The sequence below is a fragment of the Equus asinus genome, chromosome 3 (genome assembly GCF_041296235.1).
Source record: "Equus asinus isolate D_3611 breed Donkey chromosome 3, EquAss-T2T_v2, whole genome shotgun sequence".
Classification (NCBI taxonomy): Eukaryota; Metazoa; Chordata; class Mammalia; order Perissodactyla; family Equidae; genus Equus; species Equus asinus.
Genome location: NC_091792.1, coordinates 154,339,501 through 154,365,649, shown reverse-complemented (window position 1 = coordinate 154,365,649; position 26,149 = coordinate 154,339,501). Strand labels below are relative to the sequence as shown.

The 26,149-nt window shown below is 41.7% G+C and overlaps 1 protein-coding gene across 6 annotated transcripts in view; it reads right to left on the bottom strand.

Moving 5' to 3' along the window:
* The window catches only part of CLNK (cytokine dependent hematopoietic cell linker), a 153,912-nt gene that overhangs the window by 20,662 nt on the left and 107,101 nt on the right, over positions 1-26,149 (bottom strand). For 4 of the 6 annotated variants that reach the window (XM_070506223.1, XM_070506226.1, XM_070506225.1 and 1 more), the window contains 7 exons: positions 17,471-17,496; positions 17,226-17,245; positions 16,031-16,141; positions 9,248-9,275; positions 5,527-5,545; positions 3,552-3,633; positions 1,729-1,769 (listed from right to left, as the gene is read on the bottom strand). In XM_070506223.1, coding sequence (XP_070362324.1) covers positions 1,729-1,769; positions 3,552-3,633; positions 5,527-5,545; positions 9,248-9,275; positions 16,031-16,141; positions 17,226-17,245; positions 17,471-17,496 — 327 coding nt within the window. The remainder of the gene's footprint in view (positions 1-1,728; positions 1,770-3,551; positions 3,634-5,526; positions 5,546-9,247; positions 9,276-16,030; positions 16,142-17,225; positions 17,246-17,470; positions 17,497-26,149) is intronic. The other 2 variants (XM_070506224.1, XM_044767817.2) reach the window with 1 other exon arrangement.

Below are 26,149 nucleotides of genomic sequence, written 5' to 3'. Positions count from 1 at the left end.
AAACCATGTGCTTGGTGGATATTTGTTGACAGAAAGAGGAATTAATGGTGTTTGAAGGTGCTGGAGGCCAAAATGTGTTCCCTGTCCATCCCAGCATGTTCCTTTAAGCAAGCTGGTTTCCTCTGAGACGAGTAGAGAACAAGCTACAAGATCCACTACAAATGATCTACTCGCAGCCCTGGGTTGCGTGACTAGACGCATGTCTGTGAAGGCCATCTGTTCCATTGACAATGCTGCTCCATTCTTTAATTGCTCTTCATTTTTATTTCTCTTTCAAGGTAAGACTCTGGCTTCCTCTTTAAACTAAGATTCTGCTTCCCCTCCCTCCAATATATTCTCAAAACCCCCGTAAGTAATGCCCCTCCAGGCTGGTCGGTCCCTGCACCTTCTACCTGGACACCTCAAATCTTTTCATCCTCGTACGCTGAGGTCTGGCCTCCAGCACCACTGTTCTTGTTTTCTGATTCCCAGGGATTGAGCTCATCCAACGGGATTAACGAATCACAGCCTCCTCAGGCCCCCTTCCTTTAAATAAAGGAAACTTTTATTAGCCATGTGTACCTCAGCGGAAATGAGTTTTCCAGATTGGTTTTCCAATCTAACACCCAGAAGATACAGAACAGATGAGAAATAAAGACATGATGGAAATAAGAGAGGCAACTCTTGGTCTAACGGGATCACTTGGGTAGGGAATCCCTGCAGAAGGAAAGGGAACGCAGAAAAGAAGGAAAGATATCAAAATGTGTCAGCTGCCTGCTATGTGTCAAGCAGAGTGTTGTGTGTGTGTGTGTTTGTGTGTATTAACCCTGTGAGTTAACATTACTATTTGAATTTTATGGATGCGGGGAGGGTGAAGCTCCAGAAATTAACTTGCTCAAGCTGATCCTATTGTAGGGAGAGAGGCAGAATTAGGACAAAGGTCAGTAGAGCCCTCTGCCTTTCTACTCTGTCCGTGGTGTCTGCTTCCTCCAGCCCTAAACCCTCTCTAATTACTCAACAGAGAGAGAGTGCAGGATTAGAACTGAACACAGAATCTCCAAGGCATGTGGAATAAAGAAAGAAAGACAAAAGAACATGACAGATCTATGTCGTGATACTAACAATATCAAAATCCATCACCAACAGTAATATTTACATGCTGCTTCAGACATCTTCACAGACATGGTATCCTTTTGATATTTATCTTACAATCAATTAGTAAGAGAGGTCAGTTTTATTTTTGCCATTTCATAGACTTTTCTTAGGACAAATCTATTTTACACCCAATGGATTGGCAAAAACTAAAAGTTTGTCAAAAACAACTGTTGGAGAGGATGGAGAGCAAGGGGGACTCATAAACTCTTGGTGAAACTGAACGCTATGTCTCCTTTGGAAAATACATCTAGTACAATTGAAGAAGTCACATCCTAAAATCCAACAATTTCCCTCTTAGAAAGAGAAATTATCATATTATTATGTACATGGGAAGACATCTATAGTATGGTTCAAAACATAATGTCTGTAAGAAGAAAAAACTGGAAACCACCTAAGTGATCATATTTAATGATGGATGAAAATTGTTATATTAACACACTGGAATGCTATTTATCAATGAAAACAAGCTAATGACATTATACACATCAGCTCAGTGACTCTGAGGTCCACAAAGCTAAGCCACAGTGCAGGAATATTGCAGTGTGATGACTTACCTGTGTGTTTTATAACTCTTACATAGTATAGTGTTCTTACCTCTGTTTTGCATACTGTAGTTGCTCACCATGAATGAAGAGCTAAAGGAAATGTTAGAATTGAATTGAAAGAATGTTAGTATTTCTCATGGTGGGTAAAATTCCACTCAGAGGTAAGGTCAATGATAGTGGCCCAAGTCACATTTACAAAGCTCTTGATATTTTACTGGATATGCTAGAAGAATATCTGTTTTGTAAGGCAATAGGAGGCTGGTTCTCTCTCCCCTTTCTCAAGATACACAGGTATTATATATAGAACAAATTGACTGACCTATATAAGTTCTTTCCATATCATTTCAATGAGCTCATACCATAGTTCTTTACTTTTGAAAGCCACAAATTTACGTTTGTCTTGTAACTACAGTCATTATAGAAAATGGTATGTGGCTGGTTGGGGCTCTGTTCTATAGAAATTGTATACTGATTGAAGGAGAGTCAGCCATGGCAAGGAAGGAGAGTATAGAAATTATTTTATTCCTTCTTGAAATGTGAGCTAGGTGAGAAAACTGTGGATTATTATAAGGAAATTCATAAGGAAAAAGAGAGTATAAAAAATATCATAAAAGACAATCAAAAAACAATATGCAAGTGAGGGAGGGGAAGGGCGTGGGGGATGGAGAACATGCCCTTGACATACAAGGCCTGGCAATGGCAATGAGAGCGGGCATTTACTGGGCACTTGCAACAGGCTTGGCTCTGCTCTCAGTTCCCTGTGAAAGATGAGTGATATAATTACCCAGGATCACATGGTTTGCTACTGATGAACCCAGGCAGTCTCATTCCAGTGGATCCTTCCTATGCACTGCTCTATTCTGCCACAAACAGGGTATACTCCCTGTAGATATTTATTGAATAAATAAGAGATAACATCTCAACCTTGGGTAGCCACCAGGGAAAGTCAGGATCCATGGGCTGCGATTTTAGAATCAAGTCTTTATGGGCAGCTACTGAAAAGTGCTTGGGCTTTGCAGTTGGACTTGACTTCAATGGTAAAGGACTCAGCATCTCTGGGCCTCATTTATTCCCTCTGGGGAATGGGTCAGAACTATATTCTGGATTCAGTGTGGCTTTAAACTGGAGTCTGAGGGATGAAGAGGAGTTTCAAGTAGGGAGAGGGTAGAGAGAGGGAAATATGAGGAAGCAGCATAGGCAGAGGAACAGCAGGTGCAAATGTCCTGTGTTAACTGACATTGGACAGTAGGAAAGCAGGTGGAGTGTTATGAACCAAGGCTGGAGCTCCTGGCCAGACTGCAGTAATGAGAGCCTTAGAAGAACTAATTTTGGAGGCCCTGGATTTTGTTTTAAGGAAGCTACCACTAATTTACAGTGACCTTGGTCAATGAGTCACCAGCATGATCCTTAGCTTCCTCGACTTTTCAGTTGGGATGTCAGTTGTCACAATAATTTGGTCAGGCAAGTATTTAGTCAGATAATGGCATTTTCAACCCCTGGCCATCTATACAGTGCTATTCAAAAGTAACTGTAAGCTTCTGTATGGTCATCAACTGAGACGAGTTAGAGATGGCCAAATTTTCTTCCCAGACTGATTAGCATTCATTCCAGGTAGCCTTATCTAGTTAATATTCAAGTCTTCAAATCTCCCAGACTTCTCTAACACTCAATCACTTATAAAGTGCGGGAAGAACAATGTTATTAGCTTCAATAACAAATGTGATTCACAGGTTTCCCTTGGGCCTCATCATGGGCTTCTTTATCAAAGGCCAAAGATTTTCCATTTCTCAGGAAGCCTTGGTGAGTCATTATCTGAGACAACACGTGGCCTGACCCCAGGCTGGGACCAACAAGGGATTCCTGGTTCCTTACCTGGCAATGGCAAGAGGAATCTCTTGAGTACTTTGATTTTGAGACAGGTGAAATGATTCGGACTTCACCTGGTGATGAGGAACTGCATAAAGAAGTCATATAATTTGGTCAGAAAAAGGAAAATGATCGGGGACCACTAGCAGCCTACTGGAACTACTGTAATTTTATCCAAGAAATCTCTTATTATTAGGAGTTTCTGTTAGTCGTCGGCAGAAGCTGTACTGTAATGCACGTATTATGCGACAACCCTGGCTCCTGAGAGTGGCTTCTTCCTGAGGCTATAAAAATTGCTCTGAATATTGAATGTTCAATAATATTATCAAGAATATTGAATCTGGAACTCATCATTGAAATTCCCAAAATATAGAATATTACATTGGAAAGTATTTGGTGTTGGAAGGGCTTGAAGTGGAAGTGGGCTGAAGTTAAATTCTGCGTTCAAATGAAAATTTATATAGAAACATAAAATGGTTAAACCTAAGATCTATTCTGAGCAATGTTGGGCATGGGGATGCCCAATCCTGGCCCCCACACACCTGAATTCTCTTATCTCTTCTGTGACAGGCAGGCAAGTGCCAAGGATTCTGATGGAGACCATCAGTTCCCACCTGGTTACCACCAGGAATGCATTTTCTCAATTTTTCCCCTTTGATCTTCAAGTTTTGAAAAGTTCTGCCAAACGTATGACCTGGAGTTATTTGGTAATTACATATGCCATTGGCGTTACCACTTTTTATTTCCTTTTCATCATGGATAGATTTTAACCAGCCATCCAGAATTACTAAGGGCACATAATAATACTATGATATGAAGTCCCATAAAACACTCTCCCGGTTGTGTTATGAGTAGTAAAGTTAAGGAAGCATATAGACACTGACACATCTTAATTTTTGTTGTTATTTTGTGCTCTGTCCAAGGTTGATCACAAACTGGATAGCTTTGACCGAGGGACTGTGATTACTTGAAATGTGATTGGAGTCAGTGACTGGTCCCCTAGTCACACATCCCATCAAATTGTTTTATGTCATCAACAGTCACCCAGAGCATCTGCCCCTCATGAGCCGAACAATGTCACTTTGTTGTGTTGATAATCATTGACGCTCGATGCAACAACATCTGAACATTTCAGTTAGGATGTTGAGCTTTAGTGTGGAAAAGGGCAGCTTCCTTTAGATTTTAAGTTTATTTAGAATTTCCAACAGACCCCTACTCCTCCATCGGGGACCCCTGGGAATCCATAAACCTAGTTAGACCCCCCTCAAGTCTAACTTCCTCAACATAAAGAAGAGCAGACTTGGGATTCACAAAGGCAATGCAACTTGGCCAAAATCACACAGTGAGTTGGTAGCAGGCCTCTGAAATCCTAAGCCGATGGTGTTTTGTTGAACTATGCTGCCTGTGTCAACTCTTTGGGCCATAGCTCAGGCCCTTCAGCTCTGGACATAATTTGTCATTCTAAGTGAAAAGTGAACAGTATTTCAAGGATGAGCATGGAGGTATTACCTGCTTAGCATCCTGCCAGCTGGTGAGTGAGTGTTGGGTTTCAGGCTTCTACAACAATGGCACCAACAGTGTGCATGTGTGTGTGTGTATCCATGCATGCATGAGGGCACATGTGCATGTGTATGGGTGACATCAAAGATGGAGAGACCAGGAGCTTCTCTGGAGCAGTGGGTCAGCAACATCTTTTCAAAGTGTCAGGGGGTAACGGTGTGCCTCCCTCTTGTCAGTAGCCTGTGGGTGAAGAAAGCCCTCTGGCCTACCTCTAATTTAAATCACCAGGTTAGACTGGAGGACTCTTGAATAGACTATGACGTCCTGGATCCATCTGGATCTTGTCATGCACACACACACGTGACCGTATAGCTCATGCTCTGAAACTATCAATCCTTTTAAAAAATGACCAACACTATAAATCTGTTAACAGAACTTAACCTAATGACATTAGGAGAAGAAAACAAATGTAAACAGTTACCTTTCTCTGTTCCAAGGACCTGTATTAAAAAAAAATAATAATAACAATGAATAACTCTTGGTGATAGAGGATTTTACATTTTATGTTTAACATAAAATATGATTTACATGTATGTTTTAGAGCAGTTGGCTAGTAGAGTTTGGGCAAAATTTTTGTTAGTTTAGAATTTTAAAAAATCTACAAATAATTCTCCAAAAGACTGAGCAAAAATCAAAATTTTATACTCTGTGTGATGTAACTGGCGAGTATACGGTCTGCTGGTGGGACTACCAACTGCGCTGACTCTGTTGGAAAGCAATCTAACCCCAGCTGTCAAGAGCCTTCGAAACACTCTTATTCTTCTCCCAGCAATTCCATCGATGAGGCTCTTCTTCTAAGAAAGCAACCTGACATCTGGACAAGTTCCATGTACAAAGATGTCTAGTATAAAATTACTTATATTGTCAAAACACTGCAAACAATCCACATGCCCATAGTGAGAGCCATTAAATAATTATTGGTGCTATACTCACTTACTGGAATATTACAAATGCATTGTAAATGCTGATGTAGAGTATGGAATAAGACCATTCTATAAGTATGTCTCAATGTTCCATTAAAAGTTCAGGATAAAACTGGGTTCATGATATATTTACGTGCAGGTGTGTGTGTGGGTGTGTGTGTGTAGAAAAAAGGATTTGAAGAAATATGATAAAATCTTAATAGAGATTGTGTTTAAGTGATGAGGCTATGGTTAATTTTCTTTCTTTATACCTGATCTGAAATTTTTATTTTAAAAAATGAGCATGAAAATATTCACGTTATTCTTTTTAAATACAGCCATTTATCTCCCCAGACATTTCCTTTCTCTTCCTTTCCTTAGCAGTGGTAGAATTCCTGATCATCCTTCATCATGAAAATCTATGTGCTTATCGGATGCATATCCTTGGGCCCTACTCTACTCTTAAAGAAGCAAAATACCTTACAAGAGGTAAAGTATTTGTTGAAGGTAAGATTACTTCACTTCAAGTAATTTTCCAAAGTCCATTTCATGCATTGCATCAGCCGGGGAGGACCTTGGGTATCATTTAGACCACAGCTTCATAACGTGGGAGACAGAAGAGGTCCTTGGATGGCCTAGCGGGGTCCTTGAAACTTCTGAAATTAAAAATGAATTTTTTCCTCTGTAAATATGTGCATTTTTTTCTGCTTTATTACACCTTTCAGCAAATTTTCGAAGGGGTCTGAGTTCCATGAAAAGTTAAAGCCAGTGGTCTGCAGACGAGGTCTAAAGAGTGGTACATTTCCCCAGATTGCAACAGTTATCTTGTGGCTGAACTGGCCCCGGAGCCGAGGTCTCGTGCCTCACGTTGGCTTCATAGATAAGAAAGCTTTAGCAATACATAGCTTAGAGATGCATTGTACATCTTGTCTGAACCTAGCCAACAGACAAGCCGTTTTGTTTCAAAGACCTTGGCATTCCCTAGGGTTCTGCAAAGAAGACATACAGTTTATCGCGGACAGCAAATCAAGGCAAATCTCTAGGCTAAGTAAAAAGGGTAACGCATCCATTCTAACAAGTGGTTTGAAAGTCTTCCCACTGAGTCTTCCTCAGGACTTTGAACTGGCAGTTCAAAGTGCTCAATCAGATGCGGCTGTGGTTCTCAGGCTTGTCCGAGGGAAGGGGAGCAGGGCTGTAAATACGGCACAGAAGCCGTCCGTCTGGCAGAGCAGTTGTTTTATTTAATTGAGACCCAGCCAACTTTTAGCTTGAGGCCTTGGAATTTAAAATCAAATGTAATTAGAAAAGTGGAGTGAAATCTCTCTAGTTTCTTAACGTTATTAGAGAATAAACATATTCAAGTTAAATAGTAATGTCTTCTTTATTATTTTCCACCCTCCCATTCTCCTTTCCACCTTTCCTTTCTTCCTTCTTCTTTTTTTCACTATCTTAGCCTAAAGTTGTCTCTGAATTTTCTAAGTCAGAGAGTCATAGACGTGGGGAGTAGACCCTAACTTTGGGCTTTCTGGGGCTGGTCCTATCTTCTGCCAGCTGTGGGAACTCTGCAAGTCTTGCCACCTCTTTTTCTCTTCAGGTTTTTGGAGAATTAAATGAGATAATGAGTTTCTACTCTCCTTGAAAACTGTAAAGCACTCTGTGAATTTGAGTTGGGGCAGGTAGCACATCATTTCTGCTGGAATGGATTCTGGTCCACAAGATAAAATCGAGCAAGCAGTTAACACACACGAGCATGGCATTTGCCTTAGGAGATGGGCTTCTCTGGTGGAGAAATGGCCTTGACTCTCAGCCCAGACAAACAATGAGGAAGTGTCTTGGCAAAAGATAAGGAGGAAGAATGTGTTTTTCCACTGGGCCTTGTTGTTCTTTAGATGGTATTGACTTCTAGCAGAATGCCAACCAAAGTTGCAAGGAAAATAAACAGTCTTGCATGATCCCTGCTGTCTAAGACTGACCTCCCCTTTTCCTTCTTGCTTGTTTGTGATTGGGGTCCTATTGTTCCTTCAGACTGACAAATGAGTGATGGACTGTACGTCATCTTGAGTGGCAGGCACCTTCTACTTGGGATGCATAACTCCGACCCATGGGAAGAAAGGGGTGGAATCCCTTTAGACGTGTGGGTTCCCCCAGCAGCAGAATACCATCCCCAACTTCCTCCTTCCTGGTGGCACCCGGACAGTCCAACAACTCTCAGAAGAGGGTGAGCAGGATGAAGTCCTGAATGAAACCAGGGCTGGCCCTCTCATTCAGCAGTCGTGTGTTATCCTCCTTGATGTCATTGTCTTATGGATTAGAGGTAATAAATGTCTTGTTTGAGTGACAAGCTAGAAATGTGATTTTTGATTTTAGCATTCTCATAAGGCCAAAAAAGAAAAAAGAAAGAAAAGAAGTCAACCATATAGTCTAGAAAGAAGAGCACAGGTAGCTACTAAGACAAGAACCAAATCCCTAGGAGGCCAGTGAGAGTGAGGTGAGGCCACCCGTGTTGTTGGACAGAAACTTTCCATCAGTCCTAGTGGACTCACCATCTTCTTAAGGAATTTCTTCTTTGGGGGCTTACGGAACTAAATACCAACGGGGTCTCTAAGATAGCATCTTACCTGGCTTCCAGGCCATTTATGGAACCTCTCCTTCTCACCTGGTCATTTATGTGCTTACTTTAACTGACTTTGACTTTATCACAACAACTTTGCAGAGCTGAGTGTACTCATCTCTATTTTATGGTTGGGAAAACAGAACTGGGGGTGGGCTTGGGGTACTGGGACTTGCCAAAGTTCAAGAAAGTAGTAGGTGGCAGAGCAGGATTCAAACCCAGTCTGTGTGACTCTGTATCTCATGTTTCTTCTACTGTGCAGTCCTGTCTTTCTTGTGAAGGACAAATAGCAAGGTATAATACAATTTCCCCCATTTTATTTCTGTAATGCTGGGGCCTGGAAGCCATCAGTGGAGACTATATCTTTCATGGGATCTGGGCATGCTCTTCTCTTCACTGTACCAGTAAACACTGAATATGCTGGCAAAATAGGACATTGGTTTAAAATCTCCACCCTAACTTGTTTTACTTGACTTTTCTCACCTTTGAGACAGGGATAATACATTTTGAGCATAGCTATTATGATAATTCAGTGTGATAAGTATGTGAAGCAAATAGTATCTTGTCATTGCAGACATCAATGCATAAAAATTTCCTTCTTTGTTTCCTAGGACAAAATCGCTGCTTACCTCGCTTAAGTTCTTTAAGCTTATCTGCCTGCAAGGCAAAGAAATATGGTGTTACATAAAGTACAATTCATAATGATCAAGATAAAACCATTCTGAGCCCTTAAAAACCTTTGATTACATTTTCATTGCCAGATTAACAGCCCATAGTCCAGGGTGATATTTATTACTGTTCTATAAAGCTAAAGCCAGGTGATTTTTCTCATAATTTTCTAAGCAAAAGAAGAAGTTATGAGCCAATGTAAAAGGTGGTGACAGAAAGGACATGAATAAACTTGCTTCTCATCTTAGGAGAATTTAAATAACATCATTTCTCCCCACATTTGGTTTTCCGTGTCAAGTTTGGTTAGCACAGTCAGAGCTGCTCTTAGTGCCTTGATTTTAAAGCCCTTAGTTTTTTGCTTTGAGGAAGTGTAAAGAGTTTTAAATATGAAGTTGTCAGCTACAGTGGGATCCCAGAAAGGCACGTGTGAGAGAAAGGATGCTGATCATGAAAGGAGATGTGAGACCAAAAAAACATGAAAGTGAATGAGAGGGAAAGAATTCAGCATGGAATTTGATAACGTGGACATTGGACAGGTCCCAGAATAAGCTCTAAGCCTTTCGCATATATTGACAGTGAAATTAACCTCTCTAAACCTCATTTTTCTCATCTGCAAAATGGCCTCAAGGGTATTCATCTTAGAGGGTTATTGTGAGAATTGCTAGAGATAAAAATTAAAATGTTGGGCATCTAGTGGACACCATGGTTAGAATGTGGTCAAAGTCAGAGGAGGAGACTACAGAGGGAGTGGAGGTGACAGGCGCATTGGTGAGAAGACGAGAACTGAAGAAATGCCGGAAGATTAAGGCTGCGACACCCATCTCAGTTGAAAGCTGTTGACCTAGATTATCAAGGTCTGTCCATATCAGGTAAGATGATCCCAGAGCACATAGTGCTTGATGACGTATTCTGGTCTCCGACCTCCAAGCAATAGGCAAGTGTGCTGAAGTGCCACATTTTTTAACTTGTGTCATCAGTTCATCTGAGGCAGTACATCTGTGTCCTGCCTCCCCCTTTTAATGGGGCAAGTGAGAAGATAAAGAGATCTGATTAGAAGTAATAAAATAGAACAGACATCCATAGTATTAATTATTTGGGGGTTAAATTGAGGCTAATCTCAATGTTCTCAAAGTTTGAGAGACTCTGGCATCTTAGGAATACTGAAAGATTGGCCGTGTGGCTTCAATTTAAAATGTATAATTGATGTTAGACTTGTGACTTTAAGTTACTAGAGCCAAGCTATGTTCGACTCTTGTTTGTAAAGAGTTCGAATTGTTTGAGAACTTAAATTTTTCCATATTTATACATTTACCTTATTAGATTTACAAGAATTGTTAAAGTTTTGCCTGATAAGACTTTAGACCTTGCCTGCTAGTATTAGAAATACTTAAAAATCAAGCAAGTGAACTGTATCAAGATATTTCAAATGTTTGAGGAGATTTAACTGAGTTTTTCAATAAGGCTTATTGTCTGAGATTCCTTAACCTGTCTAATGTGACGAGCAGAGTGACTGTCTTTCTGTTTAGATAAAATCACTTGATTTATTAGTACAGCAATAACTTTACAGATGGAAATTGGAGGTTCCAGTGAAGCTAGGCATTGCAATTGGTAACTTTAAAAAATTGGGTTTTTAAAGTAATTGTAGGAAATCCTTTCTGGGCACAACAGGCATCTTTTGGCACTGAAATGCCCATGTTGACAAGACTCCATAAGTCAGTTGCTCCCCTCACCTGTGAAACAAAGGCTTCGGGCTTAGGGGGAGGGGGGAAGGGCATCTCTTAAATGAGATTTCTGAAGACAGAGAGACCTGCATAAAGTCACACAATGGCAGAAAAGGGCGGGGACTCTGGCCTCCTCCCCACAGCACCACATTGCCTCTCTGAGAGCATCTTTCAACTCATAAGTTTTCCCAGGTTCTGTTGCTGGAGAAGGCCAGTAAAGCATGGTGATTGACTGCAGAGAACAAGTTTTCCCACATCCCTTTCCGCGCATAATAGGTACTCAGTGTGCATTTGAGGATAATACCTTTTACTATAAAAGTAACCCTTCGTCAGCCTCCCTTAGTTTTTGGCTTAGTTTTAAATGAATTGCATTTGAATCCTTGCTCTGCCATCTATGAGCTCTGTCACTCTCGATAAGTGAAATTCTTTCTCTAGTTTTCCCACCTGTAAAATGGGTAAATCCCGACAGTAATGAAGAGGGTTGATTAAGGTTCTCATGATATAATATATGTGAAAGCTATTTGGAATAAAAGAACACCTTCTACCTGCAGAACACTTCTAATAGTTTTGTTAAATTAAGCTCTCTGTTCTGAGATAATTGTAGCTCTCATGCAGCTGTAAGAAATATTACAGAGAGATTCCGAGTGCCCTTCACCCGGTTTCCCCCAATGGCAACATCTTGCAAAACTATAATAATAATGATAAAGTTCACACTTTAAAATCAATAATTTCCATTCATAAATGCAAATTTGTATATGTTTGTGATCCATACTTTCTTTTAAAGGATCATGGTTTCTCGATATCTATAAAGATTTTTTTTTTCACTTTCCAAATCATCACAATATACATTTTTGCCACTGAGACTTCTTGAACTGATGTGGTGCCAGCATCCCTCTTGAAAAGGGAAAACCATACAAGGTAAATAGGTATTTTGTTAGTTAAATATCAGGCCCTTTATTTAAATTATATTTTGGCTGAACACAGCGCCTTGGGCCTCTGAGTTTGCTGAAGCATAAAGGAATGTGGTGTCTCAAGAGCCTCTCTGCATTTCTGTGTCCTCATCAGTAAATTGGGGATTGTAATCCTGCTTTCCTCACGGAGCTGTTGTGGGTTGAAATGAGTTAATGTGCCCAAAAGACTCCAAAACGGGCCCAGTGAGTTGCTAGAGGTCAGCAAATGTCAATCACTCTTATGATTACTCCGGATGATTTTATTTGGTGCATGTCACATGGTATTAAAATAACAATAGATAAATGGTTGGAAAGTTCTTCCTTTTTAATCTCTTTCTCATTATGTCAAGGAGAGTTGCAGGGTGGAGGTTAGGGCGTCCTTAACACAAGGAAACATTTACTTCTCTTCCCTTTTTAACAGAGAAAATTCCCCAGGCTCAAAGCTGGGTCTGAAACTGTCGTGTTGCAGTTACTTATGGTAATAATATGTTTCCCTTTTAAATAAATTTACTTAAGTAAAAAAAATGAGCTGAGCAAAAAATATTACATGGATATTGTAAAAATCATAATAATGTTACACAAATGGTCGAGAATGTCCAAACGACATCCCCCAAATATCAAAGTTTTCTTCTAGTTTTGAGTTGTCAAGGAATGATCTAAGTGGCATTTTCCCTAACTGAAGTGCTTTGATTCAGCAATTGTTTTGTAAAGCCAAGACTCAGCTCTAAAATAGAGAATGGCAGAGCTGGCGGAGACAAACGGGGGCTGAAACACAATAGCAGGAACCACAGCCACCATTCCGGGTGAGCACAGCCAATTGTCAAGGGCTGCAGCTGTCGGGCGCCTTCAATTGATGCAGTTGATTGCCAGATGTAAATCACCGCCTCCCCTTAGGGAGGGCAATTCATCTCCCCAGGCCCACGGAGCAGCTATTAGGAAAGGAGCAGGAGCTGTGCTTCGAACGTTGGCTCAGATCTCCAGTGTTCCTTCTGTTTTCAGAGAAAGTGAATCTAGCCTCGTGTGGTTGTTTACATGTGACTTGTGTCATCAGTACTGGCCATCTGAGTACCTATGTGGGGACCAACTGAAAATGAATTTGAAAGCTCTCTTCCTAAAGCAAAACTCATGGCATTCCCAGGGTCTTGCACAGGCTTTGCATATTTTTGCCACTTTAATAGTCACATACAAACCCTATAACTTTGACCATGTCACCTAACTTCTCTGAATCTTAGTGACCATCTGGGCCCAATGGGTAGGGAAGTGGTTTTACCAGGCACCTACCATATGCCATCCACTGGGCTGGGCACTTTAGCCTTCCAAGCCTTAGAAAAACCATACTTTATAGGGCTGCTGGAAAGATTCAATGAGATGAGATGTAATTACCCTCTGGAGGTGTTTGGAGTGAAAAGACCAGCACAGTTCTCATCACATCTAAAAATGATTAAACAAATGTAAACTATAACTACAGAGACCCCAGAGATAGGAAGTGCAAACTTCTTAAGATTCCAACGCCGGTAAGGTCGCTGCACAGGAGACTCATGAGATGCAGACTGCAGAGGGACGCAGCTGGAGGTCACGGTGGCATTATTCTAGCCATGAGAAGTCTGGGCACAGACAGGTAAGTCCTAAGAATCTTCCAGGCTTTAGTGGCAGATCTATTCCTAGAACCTGGATGTCTCTGGGTTCTTAGCCCTGGTAGATTCACCTGGAGGAGCTTTAAAAAATAGTGAGGCCTGGTTCCATGTCTCAGAGCAATTAAAACAGACACTCGGGAATAGTACTTTCTAAAAAGGTTTCCTAATTCTTTTAATGTAAAGCCAGGATGAGAAACATTGCACTACAATATATAGCCTCGATTTCAAGAAAAAATAGGGTTATGGGTACCTAATTCTGCTGGGGACAGATGGGAGATGCTGTTTAAGTGTTTTTCTCTCTTCTTTCCTGTACTGTGACAGATATTATCCCAGGCACTTGAGAAAAACTGCATACCTCCTCGCTAGAATTCTACCACATGGGGATGGTTATTTTCTTTTTACAAATAAGGAAAGCAGGACTCAGAGCTGTTGAAGAGCTTTCTGAAATTATACAGCCAGAAGAGGCTCAGCTGGTAGGCAAACCCACCTCCCCCGGGTCCCAGAATGCTGCTCTTTCCAGCAGGAAGAAAGAGAAAGAAGATGAAATCCTCTTTTCTCCATACTAAACAACCTCATCACCTTTGATATTTTTTTCGTCCTATTTTCTGTCTCCTACTTCTCTGAGTTTTGACCAGTTCTGAACATAACAGACTATTTGATCAGGAGTTTTAGGGATGTTTCGTCTTAGATTTCCGGTTCTGATGATGCCACTTTGTGGATTTGATGGCCCGTTACTGGTGTTGCTTCCCAGTCTCTCACTCTTTGAAAAAGAAATCAGGATAGAACACATTTGGTGACTCCTAGTCTGGCTAGAACCCTTTGGAAGCTGCAGGGGGAAATAAAATATTTATCAAACATCTACCATGTGGCAGGCACCATGCCAGGAGGCATGCATACCAAAATGACTGAGTCCCTCCTTCTGGGGTGGAAAAGACAGACTTGTATCCATATATATTATTTGGGGTGGCAAAGGTGCCAGGAGAAAAGAGCTCAAGGTAATGAGTACAATAGGTGTTGGTTGTAAATATGTGCGAGGCTGGCACTGTTAAGCGCTCAACAGGAGTCATCTTATTTAATTCTCATGTTAGCCCATGACTTGGGTGGTAGGTGTTACTATTATCCTCACTTTACTGCTGAGAGAAGCTTGGGCTCAGAGAAGGTTAGCAATTGGCCTTAAGGGAGAATTTTTCAACCTTTGCACGATTGACCTCTTAAGCCTCATTGTTCTTTGTGCTGGGGGCTGTCCTGTGCACCACAGGATTTTAGCAGCATCCCTGGCCTCAGCCCACTAGATGCCAGAAGAATACCCCCCACCCAAGTTGTCACAACCAAAAATGTGTGCCCTCAGGGGAGTCAGCAGTGTCTGGAAAGTCACCCCCAGTTGAGAACCCCTGCCCCAAATCTGCCAGTTCACAAGAAGGAGAACCTAAATTTCAAACCGGGCAGTTTGCATGGAGACTTGAGAACTCCCGCCGCTTCCCACACTGCTACGCCAGTTGAGAAGGGCCCAGGAGGGAGGCAATCGCATAAGGGAGGAGACAAGGGGGCTGCTGCATGGAGGATGTATGTTTGTGTGGGGCTGTGAAGGGCCAAAAGACGAAGAGACTTTCACCAAAAACTTAAGAGGGGGAAATGGCATTTCAGGCTTTTTAACATCCCCCATCAGAACCAGTGATGAACGGGTTTCCATAAAAGCTCAAAATGTACATGATATTTTGAATTTCTGTATTGGTGAGCAATGCTTACTAATGAAATCATGCCTGGTGCCCCAACCTGCTGAATCAAGCTTGCAGTAAGAAAGCATCATTCATTCTGAGCAGGAACAAGAGGAAAACCCTAATCTCTGTTCTGACTTCTAAAATAAGGTAATTTGGGAAATTCAAACTCTCTTGGAGAAAAAATATGCCCATTCGCGTTTGTCACGTTTTGTGATTGGAACTGGCTGTCAAATGCCCCACCCCTTTGGGGGTGGGGCTCTGTCATCAGCACTTAATACCAGAAGGTTGGTTTTTAATATTTATTTGTCAAAAAGGCAATCGTGTATTTGACAAATGGGTTTTCACGCACCGTTATACTCCTGCAGCCTGAGTGATGGGAAGCTGGGGGCCACTATCAGTCCTGGAATAGTCTGAACCCCTCTTTCAGTTTTTCCATAAAAAGTCCTGATCTGTTCAGACGTTTAACATTTTCTTTAACAAGTAATTCAGACCTCAAGTGAACCATTCTTTCAATAGCTCATTTTACTACAAAGAAGCTGTGTTTGCTGTAAAGAATCAAACTCCAGGTTTCTAAGACTGATTTCCCTGGATGTATAACTGGCTCCTCCCCACGCTGCTAGGGAGCCTTTCAGAGAGGTGAGCAGTTTGGTTGTCCTTGCCACCCTCCCTGCCCAGCACTCTCCCTGGTCATTGCACCAGCAGCGACAACGAGTCTCTCACCTGGGCTGTCTCTTGGCTTCAGGGAAGGTGTGCCTCTGAGGGAAGGCTGACCTGCTGCTCTCCGGCTCGGGGGGCAGGGGCTGGTACTTCTTGGGAAGGGTGATGGGCGGCCTGTGTGAAGAGTCACACTGGGGCCTGAGAAGGTGTGCTGTGCAGTTGGCTCCTCAGACTCAGCCTTCACACAGCCCTGCCCTCAGCGCCCCAGCTCTGGGTTGGAAATGTTAGTTTCCCTATGCTCACTGCTTCACAGGGCAGCCCGATCCATTTCAGGCAGCTTCGAATGCCAGAATAGTCACCGTCCTAACCAGCCTAGGCCTACCTCCCTGCAACGTGTTCTTTGGTTTGGTTCTGTTTTCTAAAGAGTGTGATGTAATTTTTTACAGGGTGACCTAGTTTTCTCAAATGCCACCTGTTCGAGTTTTAGGAGGCCTGAAAAAAAATATACGGGGATAGCCTTCATTTACCCCAGACCGGAAGACCTGAGTTTTTTTAAATCGCCCCCAAAATAGGAAAATGTTTGAAAGTCAATGAATGCCTCACTCGCCCATTTATTCACTCACTCACCCACTCATCTGTAAAGTGTATTAGGCACTTTTGGTAGATGCTGGAGTGCAGAGAGGAAAAACACACAGTCCTTGGCTGGAGTTGCTCCCCTCTAGGAGGGCAGAGAGAGGAGTGATGAGAAGATTAGCAGCAAGGGTAATAAGTACTGTGATGGAGGCGCTCAAGGGGCCCACGGAGAACAGCAGAGTGGTCGACTCACTCAGAGCCTAAGAAATCAGTCTGTGGCTCTCACCTCCATGTCCGTATATATATAACAATATTTGTATTTACGTATGTGCTACATATAGAAATACGTGTACTTATATAAATATATACTTATACATGGCAAGTTCCTGAAGACATTTCCCAGTGCCAGTACTGTCTGGCAGATTTCTGTACTAATAGGAGGGAGAGAAAGAGGAAGGGATGGGAAGCAGTGCTTTCGTCAAGAGATGATGAGGGAAGGTATATTGAATAGACGACTGTGAATGAATGATTAAATGCTCGTTTAATCTTGTTCACTGGCTGGCTCATTTTAGTTTTTCAGTGTCAAATGTTCACTTTTCTCTTTTTCAAATTCTGGAAATTTTCAAACTCTGAAACTAATCATTTAAGTATATAGCAAAACAAGATTCTATTTTCAGGGTCTTACCGAGGAGGTGGTAACGGAGTCTGCAAAAGGAAAGAGAATTAGAAATTCAGTTTATTCTTCCTTCAGCAGAGCTAATGGGTAACAATATTTTGGTTTACAAGTAGAAATTACAAATCCCAACCAAACTTCTAGGATATATTTTTCAAGTGATATATATTTTTCAAGTGATATCTTCACATTGTCAACAGTCCTATGCTTCTAAAACAGAGAGTGGGGAACAAATGCATTTTCATGACTTTTCTTACCTTGTTTCCCTTTGTGGGTTTGTTTCCTAAAACATAAGAGGTATCGCAGTGAGTTTATGGAAAGTGTCATCAAGCTATTTTTACATATATTTAAATGTAAATCATTCCCATTTTCATAATCTAGATGATGATGTCGATGAACATTTGTTGAGATCTTATTAGCTAGCCAGCACCATGCTAAATACTTTAGTTCTGCGATCTCCTTCAACCTCGCCTTTGTTCGGTAATGAAGAAACTGAGGCATGGGGGGAGGTAAGCATCTCACCTCCTGTCGCCCAGATAGTAAGTGATTGAACGAAGATTGCATTGCAACAGTGTGACGCCTGTGGTCCCCTCTTAACCACTGTTTCCTAATTAGAATTAGCATCCTTTAATAGTCATCTCATTAATTCAAATTCCTGCCTAACACCTTCATTGGACATTTCCAAGCAGAGGAAAATAGCATCAGAGAACTTTCTAGATTGAAGGGCTTTTGAAGACCCCCAAATCCAATTCCTTTGTTTTATGGTTGACAAAATGGAAGACAAACTAGGTAGGACAATTGCTCGAGACCACCCAACCCTAGAAAAGCCTGAATGAAGCCAGGAAAAGATTTTCCTGACTTTCTATGTAGTTTTATTTCCACAATGCAATTCAACTCAAAGACAATGATTGAGCTGCTACTCTGAGCTAAGCATAAGAGTACCAGGCACTGGGGATAAAAAGACAAATATGACATGATCCTTCCCCTGAAGGTGGTCACGGTTCTGTTTACAGGCCACGTTCTAGGTTCTGGGGGATGCAATGGGGAAGGTGAGAGACACTGCCCCTGTCGCCATATGGTTTATACCGAAGAGGGTAGTCACGCATTGAAAACATTAAAAAGGTGATGAGAATTTCAAGGAGAGAAGGGCAAGGTATTAAAGGAACGTGTAGGAGACTTAAGTTAATCTGGGATGTCAGAAAAAGCCCCCTTGAGAAAGCAGTGTTTACTTATCTGTAAAAATGGGTGCAATGTAAAAATGCTGTTCTGTCCGGCTGTGGGAGGAGCCATGACACTCGATCTCCTCTGATGGGAGATTTAGCCCTCAAGGGAGAGCTGGCTGGGTGGGTCGCTTCCTCATTTGTGAGACAATGAGGTTGGACTAGATCAATGGGCTTTAACCATGCTCTGACGAGCTCCCCTGGGCTCCTCCACTTTGATCTGCTTCCCACTGGGTCTCCTCTAAGATTTCTTTTGATGAAAGGTCCAGCTGGCCCAAAACAACACAACACAACACACGGGTCTGGATGATTTTACTGTTTCATCCAGGTTTAAAATAACTACTTCATTGAACAAAATTACCATTCTCTGCGTTTGGTTTTTGTTTTTGGAGAACACTTTTTAAATAGACAGGATAGACTTCCGTGCATGAATTCAAACACTGACGGCAAGCAGGAATCGTAGATGTTCTTGGCATTGTAATGACACAAAATGTGACCCAGAATGTATTTCAACAACAGCAACAATAGAGTTAATGTTAGATCTTTGGCTGTTTCAGTGATATTACCAAAAAGCTTACGCCACATGATGCTTTCTTAAGGCACCAAATTTAAAAACGTAAGATTAACTTCCCCTCATTTTATTGTCTGTCGGCTTTCCCTTCGGAGCTCCCTGATGCTCATGTTGATGACTTGCCCTGTGAAGCTAAATGTTGGCTTTCCAAGAGGTTTTTTTCCCTAGCTACCACTACATCTATTGGGGATCAATTCAAATCACTGGGAAAAAAATCCAATAAAGAGACTGAGTATCTGGGATTCAATAGGAACATTCCATTGATTGTTTCAGAGAGACCTATCCCGTTTGCTTCAGTGATGTGAGTTTAGAAAAGGACTCTATCTTCCTCATATTCATTGACTTACTACTGAGCACATAGTATGGGTCAGGCATGGATTCATTTTTAATATGTTTCTTTTTCTTTATAGGAAGATTAGCCTTGAGCTAACATCTGCCACCAATCCTCCTCTTTTTGCTGAGGAAGACTGGCCCTCAGCTAACATCCGTGCCCATCTTCCTCTACTTTATATGTGGGATGCCTACCACAGCATGGCTGGCCAAACAGTGCCATGTCCACACCCAGGATCCAACCGGCGAACCCTGGGCCGTTGAAGCAGAACGTGCGAACTTAACTGCTGCACCACTGGGCCAGCCCCTAATATATTTCTTGATGTAGGTATTGGGGAGTATAATACCAAAAAAAAGTTGTGATTCCTATGCAAGTTACAGTCCAGTGGCAAGAGATAGAAAACAAGTGAACAAAAGTATATGATGACAGGTGATGACAAGTGCTACAGAGAAAAATGAAGTGGAATGAGGGAGGTAGCAGGGGTGTGGAGAGTGAGAGATGGAAGACAGGGCTACGAGTTTTAAGGCAGATTCCAGAAGGTCTTTCTGGATAGGTGATGAGAACAGAGGCCTGAAGAGAGTGAGAGAGCACACCAGGTGAATACCTGTGATGAGGATTTTAGGCTGGTTACTTTTAAAACTGCACGTAAGAAGCAGGCTCCGAGGACTGGAATTTTGCTTGCCCTTTTGAGAGACATTTGCATTTGTGAAGGAAGGGGGATGACCTTGTAGGGACCTGAAATTGGCCACCCCAGGATATGTCTCTTTGGCATCGGGATTGTTTTGGGCTGATTGCTCTCCATAAACTGGGACAGGGAAGGAGGCTCTGGGGAATGGAACTTGCCCTTGTTGGGACACATTTACATTTGTAAGGTAAATCTCTATCTGTAAAAGGTGCCTCCCTCTCTGTACCAGGAAGAAGAAGAGAGATGACCTTATCCCTAGAAACTCTTAATGGGGAAGGCAAGAACTTAAGTTGGTTGCTGTCTGGCAATCTCATGTAACTGATTTAGGGTGGTGGCTTCTGACCTTTACTTAATCTGATTTGATTCTTGTCTAAAAGTCATGGGATCACCCAACGACCAGACCCCACCTGCACTGATACCATTTTAATTTTTTTTCATGTTCTTTCCTTTGTCTTCGTAAAGAGATGACTCACATACCTATGCCTTAAATTTAGCCCTAACCCTCAACTCGGGGCAGCAGCAGGAGCTCTGACTGCCCGTGGGTCTTGTCCCCATGCCAGCGGGGGCAGCAGCAGTGGCCCTGCCTGCCCATGGGCCCTGTCCCCATGTCAGCGGGGGCAGCAGAAGCAGCAGCAGCAGGAGCTCTGACTGCCCGTGGGTCCTGTCCCCACACACCAGCTCTGCCTGCCCATGGGTCCTGTCCCCATGCTATTCTATTCTCTAAATAAAAGAGCACTACTGCCAGATCTTGAGAGTCCAAGAAATCTTTCTTTCGACTCCTCGGCTCACCGACCCCGCATCACCTGGGCGACAGAATTCCTGACAGAGGAAGCAGTAAGTGCAAAGGCCCTGAGATGGGATGAGCATAATGGGGAGTACAGCTGGAGAGGTGGAGGTGGGGAGTGCCCAGACCACACGGGGTCTCATAGGCTGTGGTAAGAACTTTGCCTTCACCACCACACATCTTTTTTCTTCTTCCCAAAGCCCTAGTACATAGTTGTATATCCTAGTTGTAGGTCATTCTAGCTCTGGTATGTGGGATGCCACCACAGCATGGCTTGATGAGCGGTGTGTAGGTCCATGCCCAGGATCCAAATGGGCGAACCCTGGGCTTCCAAAGTGGAACACGAGCACTTAACCAACCGGCCATGGGGCCAGTCCCACCATGCATTTTTTTTTGATATACTGTCCATGTGTCCTGTGTCTTCATTATAATGTGAGATTTTGTCTGGCATCATTTAATACTCCCCCCTCAGTCTAAAAATTTTGTGTATGATGTTATACACAACAGCAGCAAAAATCTCTGAGGGTTTCAGCTACATCAAATGTACCTCCTAGCAATAATTTATGCCATGAAGCTTCTCTTATTCATTGCTTAGATAACTGAAATGCTACAAACGAAGAGGCACGAGGGAACTTAGGGACTTCAGAAGTGGGAAAACTGGATCAAACAGGCAAAGTAAGGTGTCATACTGTCATACAGCTGTGATGATAATTCAGATAAAATCCAGCCAGCTTTTTTGGAGGGCAGAAGGGGCCTTGTTTAATAAAGTCATAACAACTCAGGTATTTGAGATAATGGAAGAGGATGAGATTTGGAGCTGAGTTTCTTGAGTTTCAATCTTGACTCTGCTACTTACTACAGGCAGGATCATAGCAGATGCTCAATAAATATTTATGAAATAAACATATTGGTTGAGAAACATATGAGTTTTCTCGTCCGGAAAAGTGAGAAATGGTTATTCATACTTCTTGGGAATTCCTGTTTGGAATAAATGAGTCAATGCACTTCAAGTACATGGCCTTTGAATGTGTACCCACTGTTACTAGTATTATGGTGTAATGGAAAACTAGAGGGAAAGTGGCAATTTACCTTCCTGATGAAGTACACAAATATTCTCAAATGCTGTGAAAAGTTCCCTATCTGTCACACAGGAAGACCCAAACAGTTCTCTGAGGTCTTCCGCATCTTGAAATTCAAGAAAGCAGTTTCACGGGGAGGAGGCTGGCATGCTCGCCATCTGGTGGCCATCTGTGTAATGAGCACCATCTGCCCAGGGAGCGTCCTTATCTGCTCTTCAGTCTGCCACATGATAGATTTCTCTTCCGCTGCAAAATTATTGCCTCTTGGCAGGTAATGTAGTGAGGCGGGCACAGCATGGCTGTGGAATCTGTGGGACCCAGTTTGACTCTTACCTCCATAACTTATTAGGGTGAAAGTACGAAGAAGTTGCCAACCTCATAGGGTTCTGTGGCGTTAAAGCAAGACCTCCTGGAGAAGAAAGTATCTCAAGATCTGTTTGTGGCGTGTGGGAGCAGCTTGTACCAGCTTACAGGAGCCGGTTGTTACATATTTTAGGGATTTTGTGGTGCAGTTTTTAAACACAGCCAGTATTAAAAAATAAATTGTGTAAACGTACACAAGTTATATCAAAAACAAAGGTAATACATCCTCGAAACTCCTGACTTCCTAATTATTCCACTATATCTTACTATTATCTTTGCTGTTGAAGTTATTTAGCTCTATAGCGTCAATGATGGAAATACTACGAAATGAGATCTCTTCCTAACTCTGTGTTTGCTGATCATATTGGTACCTTGAAATCTGCCATAGTGAGAGTATTTACACCATAGAAACTGGCAAATGGCACAGATCTTTTGATTTATTGTTTTGCTGCTTGTCTGAAGTTAAGAAAGTGATGGAGAAAATGTTAATAAAGCAAATTAAATTTAAAAATGTGTTGTGTCTGTACATTGTGCCATTACACTGTGAAAAGAGGAAAATTAGGGGGCCCAGCCCAGTGGCATAGTGGTTAAGCTCTGTGGTTGGCTTCGGCGGCCCGAGGTTTGCAGGTTTGGATCCTGGGTGCAGACCTACACATCATTCGTCAAGCCATGCTGTGGCGGCATCCCACATGCAAAATAGAGAAAGATTGGCATGGATGTTAGCTCAGTGACAATCTTCCTCACCAAAAAAATAATAAATAAATTTTTTAAAAAGAGGAAAATTGAGGAAATATAATTTCATATTCGAAAACTATTACAGACTCAGCTAAGAAGTTGTTCATGTCATTATATCAATTGCAGCCATAGTTTGGCTACAGATAAAAAACTTCAGAAAAAAATCAGCGAAGCACTCTGTGAAAATCAATTGTCTATGTGGAGTTTATGATAGAGGGTTGTGTGTTTTACTATTATTTTTAAATTGTATGCTATACATCCTTTTATCAGTAAAATTTATGGTCATATATACATGTGTATGCACACATTTTTTCTTAAGATGCAACATTTTTCTTTAATATGTCTATGGTGAGCATAATTACTTTCTTTCTTTCTTCTATTTTTGCTGAGGAAGATTAGCCCTGAGCTAACATCTGTGCTAGTCTTCTTCCACGTTATATGTGGGTTACTGCCACAGCATGGCTGACAAGGGGTGTAGGTCTATGCCCAAGATCCAAACCTGTAAACCCACGCCACCAAAGCAGAGCATACTGAACTTAACCACTATGCCACTTAACCACTATGCCGTGATTACTTTTTTAAAATAAAGACTATTTAGGCTTACAACAAAATTGAGAGGAAGGTACAGAGGTTTCCTATAAACCGTGCTCCCTCCCCCACCTACAAGCATCGCTTCCCTATTACAACATCACTCACCAGAGTGGTACTTTTTTACCAAGGATGAGCCTACATTCACACATCCTAATGACCCAAAGTCCATAGTTTCTGTAAGGGTTCACTCTTGGCGGTGTACATTCTGTGGGTTTGGACATGTGTATAATGACATATATCCACTATTATAACATTATACAGAGTATTTTCACTGAAAATCCTCTGTGCTCTGCCTATGTGTCTCGGTCCCCAGCCACTCATCTTTTTACTGCCCCCATAGTTTTGCCTTTTCTAGAGTGTCATATAGTTGGAATCATACAGTGTGTAGCCTTTTCAGACTGACTTCTTTCCCTTAGTAATGTGCATTTAATAACCACGTATTTTCATGGTTTGCTAGCTCATTTCTTTTTAGCACTGAATAATGCTCCACCATCTGAATGTATCATGGTTTACTTATTCATTCACCTATTGAGGGACATCTTGGTTGCTTCCAAGTTTTGGCAATTATGAATAAAACTGCTATAAATATCCGTGTGCAGGTTTTGGTGTAGATAGAAGTTTTCAGCTCTTTTGGGTAAATACCAAGGGGTATGACTGCTGGATCAGATGGTAGGAGGATGTTTAGTTTTGTAAGAAACTGCCAAACGGTCTTCCAAAGTGGCTGTACCATTTTGCATTCCCACCAGCAGTGCATGAGCATTCCCACTGTGCCACATCCTTGTCAGCATTTGCTGTTGTCAGTATCTGGATTTTGGGCATTCTAATAGGTGTGTAGTGGTATCTCATTACTGTTTTAATTCTCATTTTCCTGATGACATATGATGTGGAACATCTTTTCGTATGCTTATTTGCCAACCATATACCTTCTTTGGTGAGGTGTTTGTTGAGGTCTTTGGATAACAGTCCTGTATCAGATGTGTCTTTTGCAAATATTTTCTCCCAGTCTGTGAGTTGTCTTCTCATTCTCTTGATACTGTCTTTCACAGAGCAGGAGTTTTTAATTCTAATGGAGTCCAGCTTATCAATGATTTCTTTCATGGATCATGTCTTTGGTGTTGTATCTAAAAGAGGTATCGCCATACCCACGGTCATCTAGGTTCTCTTCTATGTTATCTTCTAGGAGTTTTATAGTTTTGATTTTTCACTTAGGTCTATGATCCATTTTGAGTTAATTTTTGTAAAGAGTGTAAGGTCTGTGTCTAGATTTATGTTTTTGCATGTGGATGTCCAGTTGTTCCAGCACTCTTTGTTGAAAAGACTATCTTTGCCCCATTGTATTACCTTTGCTTCTTTGTCAGAGATCAGTTGACTGTATGTGGGCTCTCTGTTCTGTTCCATTGATCTATTGTCTGTTCTTTTACCAATACCACACTGTCTTGATTACTGTAGCTTTATAGTAAGCCTTGAAGTCGAGTAGCATCACTCTCCCAACTTTGTTCTTCCATATTTTTTTCAGAGATCTGGTTGTTAAACATTTACCTCTTTACCAGTGATCCGGTTTTGGCATTTCTACTAATAAGCTGAGTGACTTAATACAAATTGTTTGGCTTCTCTGAGCTTTGCTATCTTCATCTGTGATTTACGTTGTTGAAAAAGAAGATACGTAGGATCCAAGAATTTGTTTCTTGGTAGAAGGCACAATGACATAAGAGCGTGAACACAAATGGGACCTTCGAAGTCATTCAAGTTGGGTTCTAATCCCATCTCTATCACTTACTGTGTAACGTTGGGCAAGTTAGTTAAATGTTCTGGGCTTCAGTTTCCATGACTGTAAAATGTAGATAATGAAATGTAGTTCTTTGGACGGTTAGGATTAAATAAAATAACACTTGTTTCTTACTTAGCTACCATTCAATTTGTGTTCAATATATACAATATCCTTTATCTATGAAATCAATACTGTCAGAAATAGACCATCAGTGTAACGTTCCGTAGTTAGAGAAATAGGCTTTGTAAAAACTTGGATAATACTTGGCCTCAATCATAGTATCTATTATGTCTCAGAGTTTTATGATGTATGACAGTGAACCATTAGGATTTCATATACTAATGATTAATTATGGAAGAGTCCAAAGAAGCAAATTATGATCCAAGTGGTTAATGTATATTTGACAAGCCCTGTTTAAGAAACCTCTCCAAGTCTGTTCAAACTTTCAGAAATTAATTCCAGCAATAAATTGCTGAAACCATTCTTTGGGTTGAGCGAGGTGGGATTAAGTTAGGCAAAGCCAGCGATGTGGGAAGGACCTACCTGCTTTAACAGCTCCTCAAATGAGGTCAGAAAATATGATTTCTTAGGACATGTACTTCAACGTCTACTTGAACATGTGCTTGAACAGCTGCATGTTGAGGTTAGTAATGGGTGTGGGATAGAAGCATCTTTCCAAAACAAGCCTGGGGAGACATCTTTTCTGCTGACCTGGGTGTCTTAGGGAATGGAGGAAAGGCGGGCAGGCAGGGTGAAGTGAAAGACCAAGACTTCGGGGGGGATGACACGGGCAGAGCGGTGGGTGGACT